Source organism: Nothobranchius furzeri, chromosome 9 (assembly GCF_043380555.1).
Source record: "Nothobranchius furzeri strain GRZ-AD chromosome 9, NfurGRZ-RIMD1, whole genome shotgun sequence".
NCBI lineage: Eukaryota > Metazoa > Chordata > Actinopteri > Cyprinodontiformes > Nothobranchiidae > Nothobranchius > Nothobranchius furzeri.
In genome coordinates this window covers 48,340,116-48,353,784 of record NC_091749.1, presented here as the reverse complement: position 1 = coordinate 48,353,784, position 13,669 = coordinate 48,340,116, and the positions used below count along the sequence as shown (strand labels likewise).

General features: G+C 38.8%; 1 protein-coding gene across 5 annotated transcripts in view; it reads right to left on the bottom strand.

Moving 5' to 3' along the window:
• Nucleotides 1-13,669, bottom strand: part of kcnq1.1 (potassium voltage-gated channel, KQT-like subfamily, member 1.1) — a 102,101-nt gene that overhangs the window by 37,488 nt on the left and 50,944 nt on the right. For all 5 annotated transcript variants that reach the window (XM_070554506.1, XM_070554505.1, XM_070554508.1 and 2 more), the window contains exons 6-7: nucleotides 7,064-7,160; nucleotides 2,872-3,012 (exon numbers count right to left, since the gene is read on the bottom strand). In XM_070554506.1, coding sequence (XP_070410607.1) covers nucleotides 2,872-3,012; nucleotides 7,064-7,160 — 238 coding nt within the window. The remainder of the gene's footprint in view (nucleotides 1-2,871; nucleotides 3,013-7,063; nucleotides 7,161-13,669) is intronic.

Genomic DNA, 13,669 nt, shown 5'->3' with positions numbered 1-13,669 from the left:
CCATCAACAGTGCACAAGACAATAAATATCAATAAATATCAAAACCACTACTAAGGTAGCATGTTACTGTCAGAGATGCCTCTGTGGAAATTAATTATACAAATAAATTATTTAAGACTAATAAAAAAATGATTTCTTTGATTTAAAATTTACATTCTGTCTCTCACAGTTGAAGTGCACCTATGATGAAGATGAAAGACCTCTCTCATCGTTTTAAGTTTGACACCGTGCACAATAGGTGGCTGCCAAATACAATGTGGCCCCACTGTACATATAAAAATACTTTAGGACTGAATAGAATTTAACACATTTTGAAACATGCACTGTGACATAGACTGTAGCAGAGTAGTGAAGGAGTGAGAACATGAATGGAACACTGTGCAAATGGGACATGGCTGAGTGCAAATAGAATAACTCCAGAAACTGCAAGTAACAAAAATCAGCAGGAATGCAAAAACTGTTCAGTGGGTTCAATGGGAGCAGTGATAGAGTTTAACAGCATGCACCTATGCAGCAGTCTGCACTGAAGCAACTCCAGGTTCCACAGCAACTATCAATCTAATTCAAGGAATGCTTTCCTATATCTTAATGTTCTCGAGTACATTGACTGTTTTATTTTCAGTACTGTATGTTTCAATAACACTTGGTCTATGTAATCCTCTGTGAATCAATAGGGCGATCATAGGCGTCATTTTAAGCGTGGACAATTTTAAATATTACTGGGGACATGTGTCATGAGCCAAGATGGGTGAGTCCATGAATGTTAAGGGACAGTGTGACGTAGATCTGTCAGGCTTTACTCATCCTAGAGTTTCACCGTCTATTTTCTATCAGAAGCTAATGCAGGAGATAGATGTAGGAGACTATTTCATGTTCAGCCTGCATGAAAAACTCAGATAATTTAAAAACAATATTAAACACCTCTTTAATACATGCACATTTATTTAATCAATGATGCTTTAACTGTGAATAAAAATTAAAAAATCACTCAATTTATTTAGTTTGAATTTCAAATTTTTATTAATTTATTTACAAAAAATGTTGAGAATGCTGAGAAATCTGCTCCATCCGCCCAGTAATTATTGTGCTGAATCGTTAACGCTAGTGCTTTAGCTAACCTACTGTTAACTTAAGGTTAAAATCTGACAACTTGGTCAGTCCCACTGTGAAACCACAATTATTAATATTATTATTTTATTATTCCAGCGGATGGCTTGGAGTTTGGAGTTAACTAAAGGCTGATAACGAGTAAGCTGTAAACTATTTTGTGAGTATGTTTCTAAGTGAGGCTACATGTGCCAAAATGGCAGAGGTTAGGAGTTTGCTCTGCTTCACCATGCATATTTTAATTAAACGTCAAATAGATGAATACTTATGCATAAAAATATTAATAACTGTCCTCAGCAATCTTCAAACCACACTAAAGTTTATGGTTATTGTCCCCAGTAATAATAATTTTTATAAAAGACTCTCTCTCTTGGCTCAGAGGTTAGGAGTCACCCTATTTGTGAGACACTTCACCCTCCTTACCCACTGGTGGTTGTCAGAGGGACTTGTAGCACCATTTGTGAGGCAGCTTCATTTCTGCCAGTCTTCAACAACTCCTTATTCTTTCCCTTTGTTCGTGGATAATGCCTGCCTGTCGCACCAAACGACTCCAAATGTGACGTCTGTTTCATCCTGGCAGCACCTGTCTCCCTCTCCTTTTCTGACCACCTCAAACATGAAGTCTTTATTTTTTTGTCTCATTTGGAGATGTTTAATGATGTTTGTGTGCTACGGGAGTGCGGTATTTCTGCACATGTCTCATGGTGCACCATACAGTTCTGCTGTGCCACATTATACACTTCGGTTGGCATTAGAAGTAGTTCCAACCAATTGGTGATCCTTAAGAAAGAGTTCCAATTTATGATAAACTACTTATTTACTTCAGATTACTAAAAATATTTTATATTTCAATAAGAATATCAATTCCAGATCAAAAGAAAATAAATGAGTTGTAAGTAATGGAGATAGAATGAGAATCTGACATTCAGATCATGAAAGAAATGTAAAGGGGGATACATTTTAAACTAATTAGGACCTGTTTACAATACTTTATGAATAAAGGTGTAAAAAAATTGTGAAACATTCTTTAAATCTAGAAGTGACACAAACGATTCTTAATCTGGACATTCTGCTCACTTTATAATTATGTTTGCCCATTTCAAATGCTGTCAAATGCCACTTTCCACAGACTCTCGCTGGCAGAGGGGATAGTTCAGGCTTCACTGCTGAGTTCTGAGATCAGTTTCAGACAATCGCAAACAGCAACAACGGTGGAGGAGATCAGGATTTTTGCAAATTCTCAGAAAAACCGAAAACATAAAGAGAAACAGTGCATTGAGTCTCCTCCCTACTGCTTGTCTGTCTCCAAGCCCAAGAGGGGAAACATGACAGATGTGCTTGTAGTTCTGTACATATTTGCAATGCCTCTCTTCAGATTTCTACCATTTCTGTTGTCATCTTCTTCTTTGCTCCTTTCACTGGTCACACATGAGCTATACTCAGCAACGCTGTATAATCTCTGCATCGACATCTGTTAACTTTAAGCATTTATGAACCTTTATCATCTACTTTCGTGTGAATGCCCTTAAATTAGTCCACAAAGACCTGCCGCCATTCACAGCCCCGGAAGTTATGAGTCTAAGTGAAGTTAAAGTAGAGATGTTTGCACATAAACAAACAATATTGTCTAAATGCATTTATGGTCATGTTTCCTGCTCATGTGTTAATTGTCTCCTGCACTACAGACACCGAAGCAAATTGCTCAACAGTGTATTAGTTCAATGACAATAAGTGTGATTCTGATAAATGAATACACAGTCTTACCACTCCCCACCACAGAGCATCAGCGTAGTTTCCAAAGTCAGTGGAGCCGCTGCTATTGACGGTGTCTTTCTCTGCCAGGTAGACAAAGTAGGAGGAGAAGATCAGACTCAGAAACCCGATGTACAACGTGGTGATCAGCTCCTGGAATCAACACAAACATCAAGTGAGTCACCTATAAAAAGATTGCATTTCTAAGAATACATAAACCATATTTGGCTGATTGGCTTAATGAACTGACCTGTAATGGAATGTTTACTATGTGAAGTGCCTCGAGACGACTCTTGTCGTGATTTGGCGCTATATAAACTTGAATTGAATTGAACTGAACCATAAGTGAATACACACTATGAATGTTAATGGTTGCGTTTATGGGTTGACTGCTCATCATCTAAAGAGGCGGTGTTGATAAAATGCCATGTGGAAGTGAATATTCATGTAAATGTGCAGCGTGAAAAAAATAAAAAATAAAAAAGATTAGATCCTCTGTAGATTTGGGTGTTTGTGGTGTCATTCGAGAACTCCAGTGTTATGCAACGCTGCTATCCAATTGCTGATATTTTATTTAGTATTTAGTCCCTTCAGCCTAAAAATTTAAATATCATCAGGGTCACTTACTGAAATGTAAATGCAATGCTCTTTTCTGTCTTAAAATGTTTACAATAATCTGGATAGCGTCAACAACAAACTGACATGTTTTTCAAGGTAGAAAGAATGCAAAGCAGCCAATCAGAGGGCTCCATATAGGAACACTGAGCCGCATCTGACTGCGTTTGTTTTTCTGTCTTTGTTCTACATGAAAGCTTCCTATTAAATGTTTTATGGTGACCCCGATAAAGAATTCAAACCGAAATGTGTTTAACAAAGATGGTTTGTGCCTATAGACTACAAATGTTGTAGGGAGCAATGACCTTGGTACGTTTTGCGTTCTCTTTCAAAGCACCTGAACCTTGTAAGTTGGTGAAGTCATCCCAAAATCTCCTAGACTATTAATTCAGTTCAAAGGAAAATGGTGGGTTATGGGGAATATCAACGTTTTTACTGAAATAGTTTGGGGAATTTTAATGACCAGAGATGAGAGCCTTGCAGCTCTAGTCAGCAGAAAGAAAGAGAGAGAGTATCTGCACCCTAAATCCTAACTCTGTAGTTCTGGTTGACAGCGCGCATCATTTAAGCTGTGTGCATAAATGAGATATTTGACTTTTAGGCTTTACATTTCTGAATATGTGAAATTCTATCAAGCAGAATTTGTGCACGCAGTGTTGCTGATGCTTCTGGGTGACAGCTGTGATAAAACCCCACATGGTGCTTGGGACCTAATGCCTCCCTGCTTAATGCTCAGCTTTAAGGGGTTTGCTTGGGGGGGTTAAACTGCCATATAGTTCCCGAGCGGCCGTGTCTGCAGCTCCCCATGGGAATGGGTCAAATGTGGAGGACAAATTGCACACACCAGTGTTTTTTACAGCTGATAGGACTTTAATCTTTGACCCGAGACAAGGAAGTACCAGGAAATGTATGAGTGGCTATGATTATTGTAAAGAGAAATCACTAGTCTGGCTATTCTGATGAAGGGTTTCGTGACTTAAAATTGGAAAATGACATGTCTAAAAAATTGGAAAGCATCTTTGTATAAAGTAGATCGTAGTGGTCAGTCGCCAGGATCCAAAAACAGTGGGTCATTTTTTGTTGTTGGAGCGGATGTGGAGTAGGGGGTGGCAGTGCAACACACACTTGGCATGGAGGGGAAGTAACAAGGACGTGAACCAACACAAAGAAAAACAATATTTCTTGCTGAGTGGATAACTGACCGCCGTGGCAAAAAGAAACAGAAATATAGGAAAACTAAACACAATGGCCACCCCTGCTGCTTTGCTCCTTGCTCCCAATTAGTCTGAATTGTAAACCTCAGATTTCTCTCTATATTAGATTTAAAATAACCCCACCATATTTATTGGAGTTCAATAAACAGCTACTTACATCTTGCCCAGGAGGTCTAATTGTGCCTGGCTCCTATTCAGTTGAGCTGTAATTGAACTAGTTCTGAAGAGCATTAAAACGCTGCTGGAGAAGACTCAACTGCTTTGTGGTTGAACCTGTGTTTTACCTGTTAAGAGGGCCACAGCAGTCGCCGCACTTAATAGGACTGACTTCCAGATGAGTGAAATTCTTATTTATTCTTGTTTAGCTTCTGCATAACAAAGTTAAGCAATTCTGACAATGCAATAATTGTAATGATACATGTTTAATACTAATAGGTTGTATTCACGGATGCATAATTCTATTTAAAGAGCTTAGGTAGATTTTTATTGAACTGTTATGTAACCCATGTGTAGCAGCTGCTGTGACCTAGAAAGCTCATGCATGCTAGACAGGCTTTCTGTATGCTAGCAAACAAGCTTGAAACAATGTTGAAAATTGTTTTTTTTCCATATCACAGGCAGTGGGATTCTGCTCAGCTGATGCTGTAACAACACAGGAAGTGGATACTGATTGGAGTAAATGAACGCTGCTCCATTCAGAACTCCAGCTGTTTAACACAGATGTGCTGCACTTTTATTATTTGTGCAAAAATATTGACGTTTTGTAAGAAGAAGAAGAAAAGTGCAGGAACAATGTACTTGGCAGAGTTCTGCTCAAGGTGGCATCCTCACCTTCACAATACTGACTGTAGTGAGCACACGCATTGCGCGGAGCCTGTTGAGAGTATGTGATTACTTTATACCCAACATGTATGAAATTTGGAATAGAATGATGATAAAGCATGAATACGGAGAGAGGCTCTAATGGAGACAGCCTGTCCATAAAACACATAGTGACTGCTGTAGCCTTTAATCAGAACTGAATTTAACCAGACATCTCTCAGAGTCACTCTCGCAATCATCCTCTCCCATTAGACTCTGCTGGTGTGTGTGTGTGTGTGTGTGTGTGTGTGTGTGTGTGTGTGTGTGTGTGTGTGTGTGTGTGTGTGTGTGTGTGTGAAAGGTGCACCACATTAAGGACCCAGCTTGTGTTTGTGAGTGGAATTGGGCACTAAAACTCTCAAAATTCATTTTGCACTGCTCTGAGTGTACGGCAAGCAGGTGCTGGATGATAATGAAAAAATGATGTGAAATAAACCTGCATCATCTAGTGGTGATGCTGTTTCCAAAAGGAATACAGTATAAATTTGATTGGTGCAAAACATCATTTTAAATGATACGGAGGAAAAATACACAGCATGTGTAAATACACACTTTTATTTTGATTTTCATTTTTTTACTTCTTATATATTTAGAGGTTCAGCCAGTAAAAGCTGTCCTGATCTAGTGGCAAGTCTGTGCTTCACAGGATAATATTCTAATAACGTTCAAATCCATGACTTAAGCTCAGCCACTGTATAAAAACAATTTATATGCCCTGCCTAAGCATATGCTACTTTTTCCATTCCTCTTTAATTATGCACTTTTTAATTACCTAACAAGACACCAGCACAACTATTGCCCAAGAAAGACTTAAAAAAAAACAGAACTAAATAAATAAACAGGAAATTACCATCTGCCGCCGTCAGCTCTGACAGTCGATTTTTTTCTTCAAAGTTTAATAGCTATTTTAAAACCCTCAGTATGTGGTGTCCTTTGCAGCACGTCTGAGCATCAATTTGGAAAAGGTCTTCAATATCTCTTTGCACCAGCTCTCTCCTTTTGACTTTTTATTTTTTTAACAGCACCGGTTAGCGGCTGGTTGATGACTTCAGCTGGGAGCAATGTGGTCATCAGCCAAGGCCGATGCAAGAGAGCACAGCAGGTGGTCCCGGATGAGAAAAATCCTTGACGTCTTGCTCATCACTCTTTCTTTTTATGCAGACATTAAAGGCGACTACCATGGCCACCGGGGATAATCACGGCCACCTCTGTTTCTCAGCTAAACGACACCCTGGAGGAAGACATAATCCTCTCCAGCTGATGTCTCTCAAGCATGAAAACCCCCCAAACCAATTGTGCTTTACTTGTGCTGAATTACTCTTGATTATAAGATGTATCCTTGGGAGAGGACCTGCTATTTGCACTGAATGGTATGGAAAATAATATGTGATGAGCAGAGGCTATTACTCCCCAGACAGAGAGCCTCCAGCTTATTAATAATACTCAGAAGCCCCAGTGGCGGTGATGGCTGAGAACTTGAAATGTAATCTACATTTGTAGCTGCGGTCTTGTACCTGTCGATGGATGAAGACAACAGAGCCCAGGAGACGCCAGGTTCCTCCCTGTCTGTCAACGTGGAGCATACGCAGAATCTGCAGGAAGCGAATCCCTCTGGAAAATTACACGATTTCTACATGCTGACATTGAATTTACATCAAATGACGGCAGGTAATCATGCATGCACAATAAGACTGATAACTATTAATAGTACACATAAAAAGGGGTGAAACAACAGAAACATCTGTACAAAAAGTATTTACAGAATTCTTTTCTGTTTTCTTTTTTTTTGTCACAGTTTAGATCAGCAAACACATTTCAGCATCAACAAAAGATAATCTGGTTAAATGACACAAAAGCAGTTTTCAAATGGTAATTTCATGAATTAAAAGGCAAGGCAGCTTTATTTATAGAGGACATTTCAAACACAGAGGCAATTCAATGTGCCAGATAAAAGATAAAACTATTTAAACTAACTAACCTGGCACTGTATAAAATACAAATGTCAAAGGGATATTCCACCCAAAAGTGAATACATATTTCCCAAAGTGGTAAAAAAAAAAAAATTTTAATCAGCCTAGTCATTCTCCTGGCCCGGCTGTACTCCACTAGCTTTAGCTTAGCATAAAACACAGTAAGTGAATGGGTCTGCTTGGTGACCTAAAAAATCATATTGACTGCAAGTGAAAATAACTAGTAACATAAAGGATTTACAGGCACCATTCTAGACTTGGGACTATGATGACCACCCACACAGACCTGATTACTGCAACATGTGTAGTACAAAGAAAATGCTTCAAAAAAAACCTGTCTGAAAACATGAAGTAAGCTAAACCATTAAAAAAACACATCACAAACTTTTCTAAGGAAACCCAAGAACAAAAGAACCTTGAAACATCTTAACCCTTTAAGACCTGCCATAGAACAAGTTCACCAGAACTTATATTTACATTTTTACATGCTGTGGTAACACTTTTTGGAGTATTTCAACTTTCTACACATCAATACAACTCTTACATTCTAAGTTTGACTTATATAAATGTAAAATGTTCATAGCAACAAACTATTTTACTAAAAAATGCAATTATCTACACAGAAACTGAAAATCGTTTTTTGTTTTTACGCATATTTTTCATTATACAGAAATGCCACAGCTTTATGCCTCAAAATTGTCAATGGAAAATAGTTTCACACAATCCTTTCAAACAACCACAAATTAATTTGAAGTGCTTCCATAAAATAGTTTCTGAGATACACTCATTTATATAAACTATAACAAAAATGAAAACATAAATAATAATACCATTTCTGGTTCTTTTTAAAACACATGAAATATTTTTCTTTATAAATAATAATAATAATAATAATCAACTGGAGTCTAAAAATATAATGTTGAATAGTTGTAGCAAATTTTTCACTAGTATATAGTTTTCCTTTTCTCTCACTAATAATAATAACAATAATAAAGAATATTGCATGAATATATAAGTGAGGAAACAGAAAGTGAAACCTAAACATCACCCGGCGGTGTATTGACGTCAGCTGCTTCGAGGAGGGAGGATGCACCGTTTGGCGGGTCTGTGAGTCATCAAAATGTTCGTAGTGGTGTGTGTGTGTGTGTGCAGGATGTGTTTGTCTAAACTTATTATTGTGAAAAAGCACAAGGAAAAGTCGAAAGACTGGGACTACAAAGAACTACAATTCGCGGGGAAATGACGCCAAAGCAGGTGATTGGGTACGTGATAATCATGTGACAGTTCAAGTTGACATCGTGATGACATTTATACTAATGCATGAAGCCCTGTGAGCTGCAGATCAGAACGACACGGCGTCTGTCTGAATGAAAACACGTTTCTTATTTGAGCATTTTGGTTGTTTTTTGCAAACTCATTAGTAGAAATATGCAGCACTCTGGGACATGTTCAGGTGTGAGATATAAGTGTAACTCCTCCGGTTTCATATGCCAAAAAAATGTGTTCTTTCTTACATAGTTTCAGTTTTACAAGCATTTGAACACAGATACACAAATGGGAGCGCTCCCACCAGTCTTAAAGGGTTAAAGGTGTGGAACACTAAAAAACATTTTTCTGTTTATAATCAGACACTGAGTGTTTCATGCAGGCTGAACATGAAAACAGTCTCCTACACCAATCTCCTGCATTAGCTTCCTGAACAGCCTGACAGATCTACCAGGCACGTGCAGAGGGGGGTGCGGAGGGTGCTTGAGACCCTGCCCCTTTTGTCCGAAGTGCCCAAAGTGCCCTTTTTCCGGTCGTTGTCAGATTTTACCGTACAAAACTGTTATACTGTGATACAAATCGGGCACTAGGGCCATGCAGAGGCAGCCGCCTCAAGCTGAAGGTTATTTTCCCTTAGACCCGCCTACAAGCTCACTTATTGGCTCTGCCGCATCAAACTAACGTGTGATTGGTTGTCCTTGCTGTCGCTCTACGTTGTAGCCATGGAGACGACAGACCGGTGTTTTCTCTGCAGACAGGAGTCTGCGTTCATCTAACTGTAAGTTTTTTTTCTGCCTGCTTCATGTCAGCTGGATAGATTTTAATATCAGAGCTTTTGTTTACGTGCGTTTGAGTCCGTGGTTAGTGTGTGTGGAGCAGAGTCAGGTAGCTGCATGTCTGGGACATAAAATGAGACATGAGAGAGACTTCTGAAGTGTTGAAGAAACTCACAAAGAATCACGGATGTGTTTCACTCTAGATTCTCCAGGTCATAACTTCTGAATTACTAATCGGATAAAAATAGTTCAAACGGTTTCTAAAAGTACATAAAACAAGCTTTCCAACAAGGTATTACATGATGTAATTCATGTTACTCCAAATATCGTTATTAGAAGGAAACCAGCTTTGCAGCGTCACAGAAAGAAACGGTGCGGACGGCGACGGGAGAGCGAGAACCAAAGGGAGGAGACAGTCTGATCATCTTCATCAGCAGCTTTTATAAAGTTATGGAAACGTCACAAATAAAATCCACCTGGTTGGTCAGGTGTCCCAGAAGGCTGTTTCTGTAGATGGTGACATGAGGAGGGACAGATTAAAGTCACACTGGTTTTTATTTGAACACTCAACGGTTTACTAAATGATTTAGCTTCATTCCAGCATTATTTATACGTACAATAAATATTTATTTAGCTGAAAATATAATGTTATCAGTGCAGAATTTTATCAGTTGACTTTTTGTAATGAAATGTTTAGATTTAAACTTTTATCTGCTTATTGATCTTCATAATGCTGGTAGAAATGTAGCTACAGCTGTGAAGTAGCCCATGAGTGTTATTTGATGATACCTAGTATTTATTTTACTGTATCCCGTTCTCTGGACCAGAGCGTAGACCTGTGGTCACAGACAGGCTGCAGTCATTAAAGTGGTTAACATGAGGTCAGGGGTCACACTGTTTTCTGAGTGTTTGCAACACAGTTCTGAGTTTAAATACTGGTAGTTCTTTTGACATAGTTTGCTCAAGTCATTTTGAAGTTCCTGTTTAGTAATAAATGTAAAGAGAATTCAAATCCGTTTTTTTTTCATTTAAGCTGCAATTTTACAGGCTTTAATAAACATAAACACTAAATACAAACTAGACACTGAAAGCTGAGGTTGTTGTGGAAAAAGTTACAAACATTTTACACTTTTATTACAATTTTAAAGCCATAAAACAAAAAAAATCTTGTTATATTTATGGTCATAAGAGGGTTAAGCGTGATAAATTTTCCACCTCCCACAAAGAGATGGTAAAAGTGAATGTGAGCATAATCATATACGTTTTATTACATTATTATGTATTTTTTATTATTGACTTTCTGTGAAGAGTTCAGATGAAGGCAACTGGACTTCTTTGGTTTCTTTAAAACATTTCACTTCTCCTCTGAGGAGCTTTGTCAGTTCTAACTGGAATATGGGAGAGTCAAGCTCATAAGCTGTAGCTGTCTGTTGTTATTTAAAGTGCAGAAACTACTCTGAGTACCCCGCCTCTCCATCTCCTGATGAGTCGTTAGCCTCTATTGATGGTGAGTCATCATGTTGATTAGATGCAGGAAGGTGTGACCTAGACTGAAACTGAATGAGATTAAAAAAAAAAGTTCTAATCTTTTAAACAATGCTGTTGGTCCTCTTGGTCCTTGTTCTGGTTTTCTAAAACCCTTTGTTAAAAACCTTGGTGTGTTTTTAGACGGTTCTTGTAATCTTTACAGACAGGTGAGTGCAGTGGTCCAATCAGGTTTTTATCATTTAAGGCAGATAGCAAAAGTGAAGCCATACCTTCCTGCTAATGTCCTCGAACATGTCATCCACCTGTTCGTGTCCTGCCGATTGGACTACTGCAACTCCCTGTATTCTGGCCTGGACCAGTCCTCCCCACACCGACTTCAGCTGGTCCAAAATGCAAAGGCTCGCTTGATGACTGGAACCAGCAAGTGGGATCACATAACCCCGGTTCTGGCCTCTCTCCATTGGCTTCCTGTCTCTTACAGGATCCATTTCAAAATTTTACTTTTTGTTTTTTATATCCCTTCATGGCCTGGCCCCAGTTTACATCTCTGAGCTGCTGTCCGCTTACGTCCCTGCCAGAACCATGAGGGCCAGCTCTCGAGCTCTTTTAACAGTTCCAAAAACCCGCCACAAGACTCGCGGTGACAGAGCATTCTCTGTGGTTGGGCCCAAACTGTGGAACAAGCTACCTCTCAACATCAGGACCACACAGAATCTGGAGCATTTTAAATCCCTTCTTAAGACGCAATTTTTTGATTTGGCTTTTAATGTAGGTTGACTTGAGCATCTTAATAGTTTTTTTTACAGTTTTTATCATAGATTGTGACTGTTGTGTGCTCATCTTATTTTAGGTTTTTATTGTTGATTTGTTGTATCTTGATTTGTTTTTCCTTGTACAGCGCCTTGGTGTAGCTTTGCTGCTGTAAATGCGCTCTGTAAGTAAAATTGACCTTGACCTTGACCAAAGCTGCATTATTAGTTCTGGAAAGGTGAAATCTAAGCCCCGCCCCTATTTAAAGTGGGGTTTTCACGTTTTGACATAGATAGCTTCTTTTACTCCTCTCTCAAACCATCTATCTTCTCTGTCCAGAATGTGGACTTTGTCATCTTCAGAGGTGTGTCCCTTGTCCTTCAGGTGAAGGTGGACTGCAGAGTTTTGACCTGAAGAGGTGGTTCTCCTGTGTTGTGTTATGTTCTTGTGTAATTGTTGTTTAGTTTCTCTAATGTAAACATCTGGACAGTGCTCCTACACTGGACTGCATAAACAACCCCACTGAGCTTCTGTTTGGGTGTTTTGTCTTCTGGATGGACCAGGTTCTGTCTGAGGGTGTTGTTGGGGTAAAGTTTATCGGGATGTTGTGTTTGGAGAAGATTCTTCTAAGTTTCTCTGAGACTCCTGCCACATATGTGATGATGGTGCCTTTGTGTAAAGGGTGTTGTTGTTAGGTCGGTAGCAGAGCTCTCATGTTTAGTGTTAAGTTCAGTGAGATCATGGAATGGGATCAAGAATTTTCTACTGACAGGAAAAAGATCTCAGCTAACAAAGCTGTAAATCCTAATGGATAAGTCTCTGTGGTTGCATTTATTTTACACTTATTTTACTACCTCTTACTAGAGCTGTCTTTAGTAAGCACAAAATATCTTTGGTTGTACACCTGTGCAATAGCAATAAATTATCTTGATTTCTGTTAAATGTACTTCCTGAATGAGTGACCTTTTCAGGCTAAAATAACAAAATGACAAATACAGACAGAAGGACGACTTATTTCTTCTTTTATAATGCGTTGCATCACCACCTGGTATCAGAACAGGACTCAGTATTGGAAGATAATCAAAAATCAAACAACTTGGACTCGGATCAGGGGCAAAAATGTGGTTGTAACATCTCTAGATATAAGTCAGCTTTAAAAACTAAAACTATTATTTATGAACTAACATTAACACTAATGACACTAATTTATATATTTTTATTATGTTGTTTGAACCCAAGGGTCTCATTATCTGAATTTTCTAACTTATTGGATTGCTCTATAAGTGTCCCTTTTTTTACTTTGAGCACCCATCCCGTCAAAGGTCTCTGCACGGCCCTGAGATCTACTGTACATCACATTGTCACTTATCCTTCATGGACTCAGCCATCCATGACAAGGAAGGGTGTTGATTTACAGCGTCCAGGAAACAGCAGAGAGCGTCTCAGCTGGTAGAAGCTAACCGTTAGCATTAACAACTCCACCAAATGACAGAACTCTTTCAGACCTGTGTGTGTTGTGGCGATTAAACATCAACGTTGCTAAGCAAACTGAGTCAGTGGTAGAGTTGCGTAGCTGTTAGCCAATCTGAGGCGAAATGCACAAATATCAGAAAATAAGACCCCATCACTTTTTAATATTTAATTATTATTTTTTTATTCTTGTGAAGTGCCTTGTGATTTTTATCTTGAGAGGGTCAGGGTTAGGGTTTTAAAATATTGTTTCTTCTTCAAATCCTGTCATCCGAAGCTCAGCTCTGATCTTGCAATCGGCTAGTTGCTGAAACAGGCACACCAGAGCTTTTCCCCCAGGGTATGACACACGAGGCATTCATTCCTACTAGAGGGCGCTGCAAATGTATGGATTAAATGA